The sequence below is a fragment of the Poecilia formosa genome, unplaced genomic scaffold, assembly GCF_000485575.1.
Source record: "Poecilia formosa unplaced genomic scaffold, Poecilia_formosa-5.1.2 Scaffold130, whole genome shotgun sequence".
Lineage (NCBI taxonomy): Eukaryota > Metazoa > Chordata > Actinopteri > Cyprinodontiformes > Poeciliidae > Poecilia > Poecilia formosa.
Genome location: NW_006800069.1, coordinates 893,056 through 907,646, shown reverse-complemented (window position 1 = coordinate 907,646; position 14,591 = coordinate 893,056). Strand labels below are relative to the sequence as shown.

The window sequence follows — 14,591 nt, the reverse complement described above, 5'->3', positions numbered from 1 at the left end:
TGATATAACCAGTGTCAATACAACATTGTCAGTCGTTGATTTTAAGCAGCAGACCTGTATTAGTTTTCAACCTCATGAACTAGTCGAAGGGGCCAAAACACAACAGAACTGCTGCGGGTGCATTTTGGATTCGACCCACAAACTGTGATGCCAAAAACAATGATAATATCCATCCATCTACTCACCAAACTGAATTAATGTTGCGGGCTTGCACAGAGGCTGTTGCCCATTTCAAGCAGTTAACGGGCAGGAGACAGGGTAAATGTCACTGTGTTCCCCACCAATCACAAGACTACTATGCTGAAGGGAAATCTAGAATCTCCAATTAACCTAATATGTGTGTCCTTGGACTCCGGGCGTAAGCCAAAATATCCAGACAACATCCTTCCACGCACCAGTAGGTAACAGGTAAACTCCACTCAGCATTGAACCTGGCTGAGTTTTTAACTCCATACCTTCTTGTAATTGGCCAATGTAATAAATAATGCCTCATAGTGCAACCCCACATATCATTAAAACTGCACTTTTACAAAAATGTTTTTTTTTTGCCTATTTGTTAAAAGTGTCATCATGTCGAGACAGTATAATATGAGACAGATAAACTGTGAAAAGATCAAGCTCCTGCACATCCTCCCAGTGCTTCTTTTGTCGTCTGTAAAAATGCTGCACTCCTGATTCAAAACAACCTATCAGAGCCAGGAGGAGGGTCTTAGTGCTGTCAATCAATCTTTTGTACGCTGCATTAGCTTTCATGGTAGGCTATGTTGTAGTGAACCAGCTGTAGTGTAGCAAAGAGCAAGTGAGGGAGGTTGGGGCGAGAGTGATTGACAGCACTAAGATCCTCCTCCTTGCTCTGATTGGTTGATTCTGACTGAGTGGTGTATTTCTGCAGTTACCACTGGGAGCACTGGGAGAAGGCAGAGGAGCTCGACTTCTTCACAGATTATCTGTCTTGTATTGTCAAGACATAATGATGATTTTAACAAACATTTAAAATAACATATTTTTATATACACTGCAGCTTGAACCTGAAATTATATCTGAGTAAACACAAACACCCATCATATCCACAGCCATCTGTAAAGAGCAGAGCATGAGATTATTTAGAAACTTTCAAACTATAAAATAAAAATCTTATTTTTTTTTCTTTTTGGCTCCAAGCAAAGAGCAAGTTGAAGGAGATCACAGTCATAAATCTCAATGCAAAAAGCATTATGGATACCATTAGCGTTAGCGAAGAGGGAAAGAAAGACCTTGGCACGTGTTCTGTGCCGAGATCGTTATTTGAGAAGAACAGGTTTGGAGAAGAAAAGCAAAAGAGAACTAAGGAAAAACAAAAAGAGAAGGGATAAAAGCACATTTAAAAGAAACCTGTTAAAGAGCTTTGGAAAAGCAGGAACAAGTTCTGTTTGATACTTAGGTCAAAAGAGGGAAAGAAATGTTTCCCACCTCAGATTTCAATAGTATTTTTTCCCTTTTTGGTTATTGGAACACAATTATCAGCAATATCTTTCACTTTAGGAAAGATAGTAGTTGGATAGCACACTGCGTCTAAAGTGCACTTACTCAGGAACGTGAAGGTATTCAAATACAAGTCCTTAAAGTCCTGTGTCTGCACACACAAGGACTAAATTGTTACTCGCCTCTGTTAATGAACCAATAAACCCATAATGATCACTTGAAACTGGCAAAAGTGACAATAAACTAAAATTTAGTGAAAATGAACCAATAAATTTCAGACATTCCTTTTGAATTGTGGTTCAACAGAATCTTTGAAAATCCAACTAATGAAACGGGTCTGGGAAAAATCGATGGTAACGTAAGAATTGCTGCCCAACCTTTAAAGGCAACCAGATGATTTCCGTACCCACAAGTGAGATTTCTGCACCTGTCCACAGGTCGTTTGGCCCACTCCTTCTGGAGACACTACTCCAGTTGGTTTAAAGGAGGGTGTCTTCTCCAGATGTTGTTTCAGCTCCATCCATAGATGCTCAATAGGATTCAGATCAGATCTTGTAGAAGACCAGTTCAGAATCATCCAAAAATTGCTCTTATCCACTTGTGGGTGTTTCTAACTAAGTTTTTGAGTCATTATCCTGAAGGACGTCTCACAATCAGCAGATGAAGACCACGCTTTTCCAACATTACTAAGCCGCACATTTTTCTCCAGAAACCCTTCACAGTTTTGAGATTTCATTACGCCTTGGACAGATTCAAGGTATCCTGTGCTAGATGCAGCAAAGCAGCCCCAGAACATAACAGAACCGTCAGTCTTGTTTTTTTAATGCCCGTTCCTAAGGTTTGGACCTATAACAACTTGCAGGACCAAAAAAAACGAAAAATCTGATGAATCTCTAACCCTGATATTGCTTAGCCAACATGAAGGGGGTGAGTGGTTTGAGGTTAACATCACACTCCACCCAAGACCTTAAAACACTGCCGCCATAAGAATATAGCCTTGTGACTTTGCCAACTGGATTCTTAATTTCCCCTAGAGAGGTTCACCAGGATCCCACACAGATCAACCACACTGTGGTACATTGCTGGTATCAGTCGTAATCATGTGTAAAAGGCCTTAGAATAATGTATGCACTGGATGAAAAACTTGTACGATCAAAGATGCTAGAAACTACAGATCAGGTAAAACGTTTACAAACTGCTACCTCATAAATCTTCAAGTGACGTTTAAAGGTGCACATATGTTTCCTTAGGCTGCAACGAACCACCATCTTAGGGTGCTTAACTGTCATGAGCCCCTTAATGCCTTTAAACTGCTTTTGAGTATTTATGAAGGCACTATCAAGGGGGTGGATGTGGCTTTTCACAAAAGAGACATAGTGCAGATGAAATCTCACAGCCAGGTACATGACACCCCATTAAAAACTGAGACAATTATTGCAAAGACATTATTCCAAGCATAATTACTTTGCCATTAGGAGCTTTTAGTGCCTAAGTTATAATCACTGAGTTAATTAATTCATTACAAAAAAATAAAACAAAATCCACCAACCTCCAAAATTACAGCTAAATGCTGCAACCAACAGTGCCTTCTCTGCTTGTGTAAAGCATTGATTATTGATAGTAGTTTCCATACACAATTTAAAATACAAGTAATGGTCAAAAATAAAGGGAAAGTACTATTACAACTATTACACAGTTAGAATATTGTACACTTAAGAGTATTGCACATTTTCCATGAAGGTGCAAGACTCATGAACCTGTTTTTCACTGATGATAAAAATAAGTCACATTATACATAACCAGTAGGGTAGTCTACAGCTTATTGTTGCACATTTAGTCATTTTGTTTCAGTCTGACCGACGCAGGGAAGAAGCCATTAAAAAGCGTGTTCTGTGAATGATGCTGTCCGAGTTTATTGTTGTATTAAGGTAATAAACTAACACTTAAAAATGCTATATGACTATCAACACTTTCAAGTAGAATCTCCGTAGCAATTTCTGGACTTCTACTTTAATGTTTATTCAGTTTTGTCTTAGAGGAACTGTGATATGGATCTAAATGTTCATCATGTTTCCCAAGATGAACCTGAACGCATCGCTTATGCTTTCAGCACCTTCCTTATTTGAGGTTTCTTTCTCAGGTTTTTAATGTTGCAACCATGAACTTAATTGGATTTTATTTGGATTTTAAGTAATAAAAGTAGCTGAAGAAGTGAGGATTTGATGAACTGTTTTGAAAATTATTTTGAGGTAAAATTTGGAAAGGGTGCTGGCTTCGCTCCGCTCTGCTCCTATCAGTCACACATCCCAGATGATTTGCACCTGACTCACCCTGCGGTTGCAACAAGCAACAAAATGGAGCTGGAAGATCCTAAATTAAACTACATCCAATGTGGAACATACTAAAGAATTGTTGAATCCAATCAAGGAGAGCTTTATTTTTTATTATAGACCAGTCAAAGTCCTGCCCAAATTGCTGTTTACAGATAGTCACCATTCAGTCTGACTTAGCCTGAGTTATTGTATAAACAGTAATGGGCAAAACTTTTAGTTTCTGAAAGTTTAAAAGTTGGTAGAGACATACCCCAAAGTTTCCAGCAAAAAATGTTTCCACAAAATTTTGACTCAAGAGGGCTGAACACAAATCAAGACACACTTTAGGTTTCTATTCCTGGTACACTTTGAAAAATATCCTTTCACATTCACTTTGCAATTATGCTCTACCATCACATTAAAAAAATAAAACTAATTGTGAGCAGGATTTCCCCCAGAAAACCTGCTGAGCCTGGTGTTTGGGGTGCTAGGGCAGTCATCCAGAGAGGCCCGCCATGCTTTTAAGAAAATATCAATAGGTAATTAGGGGTTATTGCAAGACATTTTTAACAATACATAAACATCACCTATAAAGTCTTAAGGCAAACATACAAAAAACTTAGAGCTTATCCTGGTGGGGGAGCAAGTAAAGCCTGGTGGCCCACCAGGCTTATAATAAACTTGGAGAAACCCTGGTGAGGTTTATAAAATGTGAAAAAGTCCAAATTTAGATTGAGCCAGCTGCTCCACTCCTCCTGTTTTATGGTGTGTGTGCGTGTGTGTCCCTCAGTGCCTCCAACATGTCTTTGACCTCTAAAAACTTACGCAAGCTGCCACCCACTCGGAATACGAGCGTATGATGAATCATTGCGAACGCATCACATTTTGTTTGTCCCTGCGATCAGAACTGAAATTAAGCAAATATCCAAAAGTCCATGTTTGGCTGCAGGTTTTGTTCTCTCCAAAGGGAGGAATGTTTTGTCGAAGCAGCTGGAAGGACACAGAGAGGCAGACTCTTCAGATTCTCTAAAAAAGTCAAGGTGAACAGATTCTGTCACCGCCGCTTACATAAATCCACTCGAGTTGACTCACGTTTGTAAGAGCATCTGATCGGAGAGGATTGAAATTTGAGCCACGACGATGAATGTTAACGATATATTAAAGCCACATGCAACATGGAGACACTGATATTAATTTGAGACATGATTAAGTGGGGGGTAACGGGGGGGCAGGGTTGTGACGGATACAACATGAGCCAGAGTACTAAAAAAGACAAATGTAATATGCTCGACTGAAGCTGTGACTGTGATTATGGGGGAGTTTAATGGAACATTCACGCTTGGAGCAATTTAATCAGATACGGTTCATTTTTGGTGACTTTTAACCACCTTTTTACCTTCAACATTTGCAGCTTTTCATTTTTCCTACAGGTATAAAAACTAATACCAAGCTAGCTCACCTGTCAGCATTCCTGTTGAGCTAATTAATTTCCCTCAAATTGGGCGGGGGATGATCTAATTCTCTCTTGGTTGGTCTCAGATGACAGGCACGTTGCTGTTTTTTTGTTTCCTCAGTTACTGTACTGTAGTTGTTTTGTTTGTTTTGCCAGTGACCCCGTGGTTCAGGGCTCTTGTACAATCCTGGAGAAGGATTTTCATTCTCTGTGACCCAGTCTGCTCACCCTGTAGAGAAGTGACCTCACACCCAAATTAGTTTGTGTATCACATCCTGGAACTCTGACTTTTGGCGTTCCTCACAAGGAAAGGGGCAAAGAAAACTCGGCTGTAGAAGGGAATGTAGAGGAGTTGTTTACCGACCCATCCCTAATCACACTGCCTTATAGAAATATTTAGATGCACGGATAAAACATGCGTGACCAATCATCTTACAAAACTGCTGCCTCCAGGAAAACTAACAAGGCGCCGATAATGACCAGTAATGATAATGACCATAATGAGAGCAAATTCTCAAATATCAATAATCTTTCAATTCTAATGACCACTTAACAGTGGACATGGAAGTCATTTTAAATATCAAAATGAATAAACAAAACAAATAAAATTAATTCCGAAGTCTCTGTTAACAAAATTGTTCTTCAAAAAAGGGGTTTAGACCAAAGCACCCAGACTGAAAACCTTTGTCAGCCAGTTATTTGGTAGAAGAAGAGAATAAAAAACAATAAATAATGAAAATGAAAATTATTGCACCCATTTTAATTTATCATGCAATTAATAGATTGGTTGCTTATTGCGACAGGCCTACATTCCAATTCACCAATTGCAATACAAGCACTTAACTTTATATTGCCATCGTTAAAATCATTAATACACATCAAATTTGTTGATCAGTATTCCAGTTACTACTGGGTTTCTAACCTTGGTTTAAAGGAACTCAGCGTTTCGGCTCTTTTGCAGTTTTCCAGATTATTGGAGCATAAGTGTTTTTCAGGTGATAGTAGGCCGACTTTGTAATTGTCTTTATGTGTCGCTGAAGGTTTCTAACTGAAGCTGTATGCTAGATCGTTCCTCTATAGATCCAAAGATAATTACTTTAATTTAAAAAAAAATAAAAATACTAGAATTTTTATTACAGCCAAAAAAAATTTAAATAATAAGCTGGGATTTTATGTGATAACCCAACAAAACTTTGCTGTGATATCAAGTGTCCTGAGCTGATTTTTGTGTGCTTTCAGTATAGTTGATGATAATGTATATAGCTTCCATATGATAAAACAGATGCAGAAGGCACATAGACCTGTGTATATGTTGAAAGTTTTTCTTTTTCTTTTTTGGGGAATGACTTGGGTCCTATTTGTCGCTGCATTGTGAACATTTAGTGTATACAATCTATATTTAGATTTTTTTTCCCCACTGTAATTAACTTTAAATAATGAAGGTACTTTGAGCCTCTCCTTGGAGTATCTTAAGCCTTAATAGTGAACGAAGCTTGATAAGCTCGGCTCAGCTGTATCTCAGAACAGATTGGCTGTAAGGAAATACTTTCTTTCCTCCCATCAAAGTCAGCAGCATCGACTGCGTTGCGATTTTGGGAGAAAGACACAGCAAGGTAATCAGAATATTTCATCAGTTGGGAATACATAATAATCCCCCCTCCCCTACCTGTTGCTGTTCTTCCAGACTACGCCTGGCCTCTACCCAGCGCCCTTTGCCCAATCTGGATCTACCTGGACGTGCTGTTCTCCACCGCCTCCATCATGCACCTGTGCGCCATCTCTCTGGACCGATACGTCGCCATCCGCAACCCCATTGAGCACAGCCGCTTCAACTCCAGAACCAAAGCCATGATGAAGATCGCCGCGGTCTGGACCATTTCTATAGGTCAGCATGCCTCGTACTTGACATTTGATGTGGAAAAATTGCACGTATGTCTAAAGGCTATAAACCACCAGAAGGTAAACTGCTGATTCAACTTTAGTTTTCTTGTTGCTTTGTTTAGTTGTACCAACAAGTTCAAAACACTGTTGCTACAACTTCAATTAAGTTGATTTAACTGTCTTTAGCAGCTATATTAAACTAAAAATGATTAGTAAAAAATGAGATTTTTTTTTAATTGCCCCAACTTAATTTAAGTTTTTACTTTACTATATCATGTTGACTTGACATCAAATTTTATATATTTTTTTAATAGCACATGGGCTCATTTTCATAAGTTTGAATAAATGTTCAGCTTATTGGCTCAAAATGAAATTCTGTTTTTGTTTTTGTTTTTTTTTACTCATCTCTAAACTCTGCAATGTTTACTTTTTTTTACTGTGATTTAAAATAATTTTTTTTTTTACAACTTTAAAGTTGTAATAATTTTATTCTAAATTATTTTATTCAAGTCAGGAAGATTTTAAAAATTCATCCAAAAATCTAAATGGACAAATTTCCACCAAAAAAAAAGACAGTTTCATTTCTAACATTAGATAGTTCCTGCCTTCAGATAGGTTTTAATTTTTTGAAGGAAAATAATAAAAATAGGAAATATAATTGCATTATATTTTCGAAGTATAATTACTGAAAAGAAAAAAAAACGTGTAACTGAACCGTTTGGAGCTTAATCTGGTAGATTACACAGAATCAATAAAAGACGCATGTTTGTGTCAGTAGGAAGAAATCCATTGATTTTTCTTTTTTCTTTTCTTTTTGTTAAGAGACGCTGATGACCCTCCCTCCCACTGCGTCACTGTGTGAAACTATCACAGCAGACCGCCTCCCTGCTCCTGTTTGTCAGACCAAATGAGCTGAAACAATGAAAGCTGGCAAACAGGCGAGGGGCGCAGGGGAGCTGGTCTTTGGAGACCTAAAAGAGGCTTAAAGGGTTCTTCAACTGAACCGCAAAGAGACTCTGTTTGGACTCGGGTGTAACCACACAAACCAAGATTGTTCTAAAACATCATTTTCAGCCTCATTGCTGATATAATGGAAGCCGATTATCTAATGAACTCGCTTGACAACTTCTTTTATCCCATTGTGTTGAAATCAATTACAAATACCACCGAGTGAGAACGAAACACAAGCAGGAGAATCCAAATGCCCTCATTTTGTGTTCAAACTCCAAACATTTATACGACACTCACTTGCTCTGGCAAAAAAAAGAAATAATTTTCCGTGACATTTATTTTTACATTTTGTGTGGCGATTTCCAAACGTATGGTTGCCAAGAACTCTGGTTTGAGATAAAAAGTAAACTTGGATAAAAATCTGAAGAAATGTACATAAAAATTAAAGAGTCAACCAGACTTTTGCCACATGGAGAACGGACATTTCTGTCCATTTTTCTTTTCAAATCAGCTCAAGTCCAAGTAACATCTGATTTCAATCTTGCGGTAACGTCAGTTTTGATATTCCCTGTTTGATTCATCCGTCCACCCTTATTTAATAAAATTTAGGTAAAATTCTGACAAAATTATTAAATTTTGAATCAGGGATTTATAAGATAATCTGTATTTCAAGTTTAAAAAACCAAACTGAAACCAAATCTCTTTTTACATTTATATTCATGTCTACATACAAGGCAGAGCTAGCAATGTAGCACAGCTAGCTTCATGGAAAGCTAGAAAAGTAAAAGTTTGACTGGTTTCACAATGAACTGCCCACTTGATCTTTTAGTTACTACATCAAAACCTATTCTTTCATTTGCCCATTTTAACATCAGACAAATAATGTTTTTGGTTTCCAGTTTTGTTTTGTTTTTTAAGATCTAAAATGTGGCGTGGAAAAAAGGTGTAAAACAGTTACATTTTGTTATAGATGCCAGTATTTATTGTGAAGACTTGTTTTTGTGAACAAACCCTTGGCAGGCCTTTCAGGATTTGTTCCAAATCCAGATTTGTGTTTTCCAGCCATTATCTTCTTGTGTTTGTTTTTGTTTGTCTGATGGTATCAAATTCACTGACTTCTAATGAGCTGTTTGTTAATTTTGAACTGGTTCATGACTAGCCTCTCTAAAACAGTGGGAACAGTCTGTGCCTTAAATCAAAGCATTGTGCAGCACACTGCCATGGGTGGGGCTGATTTGCATCATTTGATTTCCTTTTTCTTTTTCCAGAAGTAATCTATAAAGAATGGAAACCGATTTACCTTCAGGGTTTGTGTTTTATATGGTTATGCTAATTCAACAGTGAAAATTCATCCCCCAAAGTCGAGTTTGAGCGCCTAATGTTTCATTTCACGGACGCAAAAAAAAAAAAAACTTTTCTCATCAGGCATCCGTTCAAATTATCAGTGAAAATAGTCCATTCGAGCTATGAAACCTCTGACAGCGCTCTCACACATTGGGCTTTATAATCCCTTCTGAGTCAAGCGAGACTCGTATTCGATACTATCCATTTCTTTTGATCCGTTTTATGTTTTGTCATCTTACAGACTTTAATGTATTTTATTTGGGTTTTTAATGTGATAAACCAACACAAAGTTGTGCATAATTGTTAACTTAAAAGGAAAACTGTGCATGATTTTCAAAATGATTTAGAAACAGAGCTCTGAAATTTGTCACATTCATCTTTGTTCATCTGTTTTCCCGACCATCTTCCCATCAATTCAGTTTCCCAGGCCCTGCTGAAGAAATGAAGACATAATGCTTCTACCATGCGCAGAGTTTCCCATGTTGGCCACAAAGTTAAATTTTTGTTCACCTGTATGTGGTTTTTTCCTACATGACTTGAGGCGATGCTTTTTGCTTTCTTTTGTTTCCCTTCCACAAAACCCATAAAATAGAATTGCCTCATAAAGCAATTCTGCTTGATTCTCCTCTGTCTGGGATTTCTCCCATTCAGCTCAATTTCTCCAGTTGAATTTTAAACGGGCCAATCAGCGAGCAGAAGGAGGATTGTTGTTGATTTTCTGTGCAGAGTTTCAGCAATGTCAGCGGAGGAAGTGAACGAAGCCGTTCGTTCACCACGCTTCCAAATATAGAGCAATTAAACTTGGAACTTGTAAAAACTTTTCTGGGGTATTTCTTGGCAGAATTTGTTGTTTTGTAATTACTTTTTTTTTTCTGGACAAACTTTTAAAATCCTTTAAAAATGTGCAAGTTTGACTTTAGTATCAAATTTGAATATTTCTGTTCTTTAACTAATGTATGCTGTCATAAAGACTGCAGACTCTTGCGGCTCACAGCTCACTTTGTTTGGTGACCTTTTCATGGAGGGGGGGGGATTGCGCCTCTTCCTCCATTTCTCTATTTTCCTTCTGCCTCAGTTGCGGTTGGGTCAGCCAGAGGGTACGTAGTCATCAACCCGCCTGTATCTGCCGTGCGCCAGAGGAAAGGAGAAGACGCCGAGCCGCCGCTGACCGAGATCAACACTCTGTGCATGTGGCCCCGGATAATTAAGTTTGCCACATAAGATCCGGTGGTTATATGAGCTCATAAATGATACATTTCGCAAGCACGAATACGACCTCCTGAGAGGGAAGCAAGTCCATCTCGGAGGAATCAGGAGTAAACCTTTTCAGGAGATTTTTTTTTTCTCACATCTCTAACCAATCAATTCTCCTCCCCTCTCGACTGTTCCTGTGGTGTAATAATCAAGGGAACAGATCATTTTTCTAATTGTGTGTGTGTGTGTGTGTGTGTGTGTGTGCGTGTGTGTGTGTGGGTGTGTGTGTGTGGTTTCTCTAAGTGTTTGGGGATCGGATGACTTTTAAACTTTTCTCTCAGCTGTCTCTCCTCCCTGTCGCTGACCTCGAGCTTCCATTGATGCCGTTTGGTGCCCTTTAAGTCCCAAGGGGCTGCCGCGTTTTAGCGCACTTACATGCATACACGCTGCCTGCATGTATCATTATGTCCTCTAACCTTGAAGGCATCTCTATGAGACATTACCCAACTTAATGTAAAGATTTCTGAAACGATCCATTCATGTTTATTTAAACAAATAAACATAGCAGTTGTATCTTTAAATAAATAAATCTATTATTAAAAACATTACAATTAACTGTAAAATCTTAATTAGCCACTTGTTTAATGTTCCTAATCTGCACATTTCTTTCTTTTGGCTCTAGTTGCCTTTATTTGAAAGTGTTAAGACAGGAAAGGAGGTTAAAAAAAGAGAGAGGGAAGACATGTGGCACCAGGTCTATGGCAAGCCATCTTAACATAAATTTGGTTTTAGTGCCCTTATTTTCCAGATATTTCAAATTGTTTTATGACTAGACATTTTAGCGATTTAAGACATCCCTAATTACATTCTGGCTAGTTGAAATGACGTCAGATTTACCACTGAGTTGAATGGAGACTTCAATTCAAGATATCTGCAATGCAATACTATCTGAAATACACAATTCAGATATCTACAATTAAATTATAACTAGTCATAAAGTTAATTCAGAATATCTGAATTTTAGTTTTGACTCATCATAATTCTAATTAAAGATTTCTTAAATATGTTTTTGGATTTGACTAGCGAAATTTAAATTACAGATATCTTTAAAGCAAATGACAAGGCAAACCTAAATTAAAGATATCTTGAATTGTAATTTTGATTAGTCAAAATTCCTTTTCAGATATCTCCAAATGAATTTGAGACATCTTGGAAGTTTGGGCAGTGAGTTTTTCCGTTTAAGATATCTCAAGTTAGCATTCTGATTAGTCAGAATGACATTACTGATATCTTGAATATGTATTCTGTATAGTCAAAACGTCACAGACTTACATAGCAATTTGAAAGTTTAATAAAACAATGAAAAGTAGAAAAAAAAATGAAAATGCAAAACTGTCATGTTGAAAATGGTTTGACAGTAGCACTTTTAGCTTTTCAAAGCTGTTTTTCAGTGATTTTGGTTTGTGGGAAATGAATAAACATTAAATTATTTTCAGATTTCTGAAGAAGTTTTAAAGTCCATGAAGTTTTGCGTTCTAAGCTTATTGTTGGCATTTCCAACATTGCCAGACTCTTTCTACATTGTGGCATTTAATGACAATTTTGTACAGGAAACATTAAATTCTGCAGGCAACTGTTTGGACACCATAAAGGGGCTTCGACTTAATTCAGACCTCCAAAAATGTAATTTTGACTGGTCATAATTACGTTCAAGATATCTGAAATTGTAATTATGGATATATGTCCCGTCAAATGACAGATCCAGTGACGTAATTTGAGATATCTTGAAAGGAATTTTGATTCGTCAAAATGTAATCTTGAATTATTATTCTTACTAGTCAGTATGTCAATGCAGATATCTTAAATTACCATTCCGGATAGTGAAAATGCATTTTTATATATCTAGAATGTAATGACGGATAGCCAGACGAAACTGAATTTATGTTAAAACGGTTTTCCATACCAGGCTGGGAATTGAACCTGTGACGACGTTTCGAGGACTCAGGCCTCCTTATGTGGGCTGTGCTTCACCACTGCACCACCACTGCACCCTCGTTTGTATATTTCTTTGTTTTGCCATAATTATTGGTGCTACAAATTAAATATAACCAAAACTGCTTTGGATTTCTACTTGAAATTAAGTTTAAAAACTTGTTGTATAAGCTCGCATAGAACAGAGACCTGTTTTTCTTAGCCAGTATTCAAAATGAGAAAGACAAAAGAACATGATGTTCAATTAAAACTGTCGAAACAATATATTGTATTTGCCAACATCACGTGAAATAAAACATATATTTCCTACTCTATTGTGTAACAATTAATCAGACTTAAATTTTCATAAACATCATTTCAGAAGTGAAGGAAGCACATTTTTCAGAGTTTATTGAACTTAGGGCTGGAGGATATAGCTGAAAAACTTACTGCAACACAATTCTGTCAATAATTATTGATATTGATAATTATTGATCAGTCTTTTGTTTTAATTATCTGAAATACTACCAAACTGGTGGCGTAAAATTGTCCCTTTTTATCTTGTTTTCACTCCACACAATTGTTTTTTAAATTTTTTACCAGTTTTGAGGTGAACTGGCCAAACCTGAAATTGCTGCTGTGTAAGTTACTCAACAGGTCGTTGCTGGGTAACCAAAGAATGACTAAGTTGCTAGGTAACCAAAGAAAGTACTAAAGCCTTCCCTGTGCCTACTACTCCCAGATTGCTGTGCAGTTCTGAGTTCAGTGAATAGTGTATATATTCAATATGTAGTAAATATTGATACTCTATCAATATCTGTTGCTATTGATCATGTCTACTGCGATATTGTCTAGCCATAATTGAGGGATTTATCACCCTCTTACATTCAATCACGCCTCTCCTTAGTAGCTAAAAACTTAATTACTAACAACCACAGTACCATCAGAGAACAGACTTTAGTTCTTTACAGCATAAATATTCACAAAATCTAAACCAGGTTGAGTTGACACAATTTCTTTTGGACATCAACAGGATAAGTAGCAGATCATCACGTACCAAAGGGTGAATCGCGGACTATCGAGTCCAGCTGAATAGAAGCCGCACCCACTGACTTTGAAAAGGAAAAAAATAATATAAATACGCTGCACTTATATACGTTGCACTTGTCTATAAGCCACACTTTTGGGGATTTTTGTGACTGGCACTTTTTCCATAAGCTAAATGTGACTGTGCGGTGAGGCCAACTAAAAATTATTTTAGCAGACTTTAAACAGTTACATTCTGCAAACAGCCAAGTATGAGACAGCCAGTTGAAGCCAATAGGAGCTCATCACATCTGGAAAAAGAAATCATTTTTGCAGATGTGATCCTAAAGCCACCAAAACTGATCCCATCAACACCTTGATGGAGAAATTGGTGACAAAGGGCAACTTCTGGAGAGTTCAACTATCACTGGATGTGACTTTTTTTTATGTTTCTCCAAAGAAATTTGGGGGTAACTGGAGCACCCGGAGAAAACCCACTGACATTTTTTTTAGGTCCAAAATATTAGATGTAATTTCAAATGGTTCTGACCTGGAAACGTTTTGCTAGTTGCTGGAGGTTTTCTTGCTTCTCTTCCTTTTTTGGTGTTTGAGTTTCAAAAAGGTGTTGTATCGTTTTCCACAGGAGACTGCCTCCACTGGTTCAGGTTTAGAAGTTAGAACTTCTGGTTCTTCTAGAACCAGAAGTTCCAGAAGTTCTTCTAACGTCTGGTTCTAGAACTTCTGGTTCTTCTTCTGGAACCAGAAGTTCTAGAACCAGAAGTTAGAAGTTAGAACTTCTGGTTCTTCTAACGTCTGGTTCTAGAACTTCTGGTTCTTCTTCTGGAACCAGAAGTTCTAGAACCAGAAGTTAGAAGTTAGAACTTCTGGTTCTTCTAACGTCTGGTTCTAGAACTTCTGGTTCTTCTTCTGGAACCAGAAGTTCTAGAACCAGAAGTTAGAAGTTAGAACTTCTGGTTCTTCTAACGTCTGGTTCTAGA

General features: G+C 37.5%; 1 protein-coding gene across 2 annotated transcripts in view; it reads left to right on the top strand.

Moving 5' to 3' along the window:
- htr2cl1 (5-hydroxytryptamine (serotonin) receptor 2C, G protein-coupled-like 1) overlaps positions 1 to 14,591 on the top strand; it is a 166,989-nt gene that overhangs the window by 135,640 nt on the left and 16,758 nt on the right. For both annotated transcript variants that reach the window (XM_016676238.1, XM_007561729.2), the window contains one exon: positions 6,911 to 7,111. In XM_016676238.1, the coding sequence (XP_016531724.1) occupies positions 6,911 to 7,111 (201 nt within the window). The remainder of the gene's footprint in view (positions 1 to 6,910; positions 7,112 to 14,591) is intronic.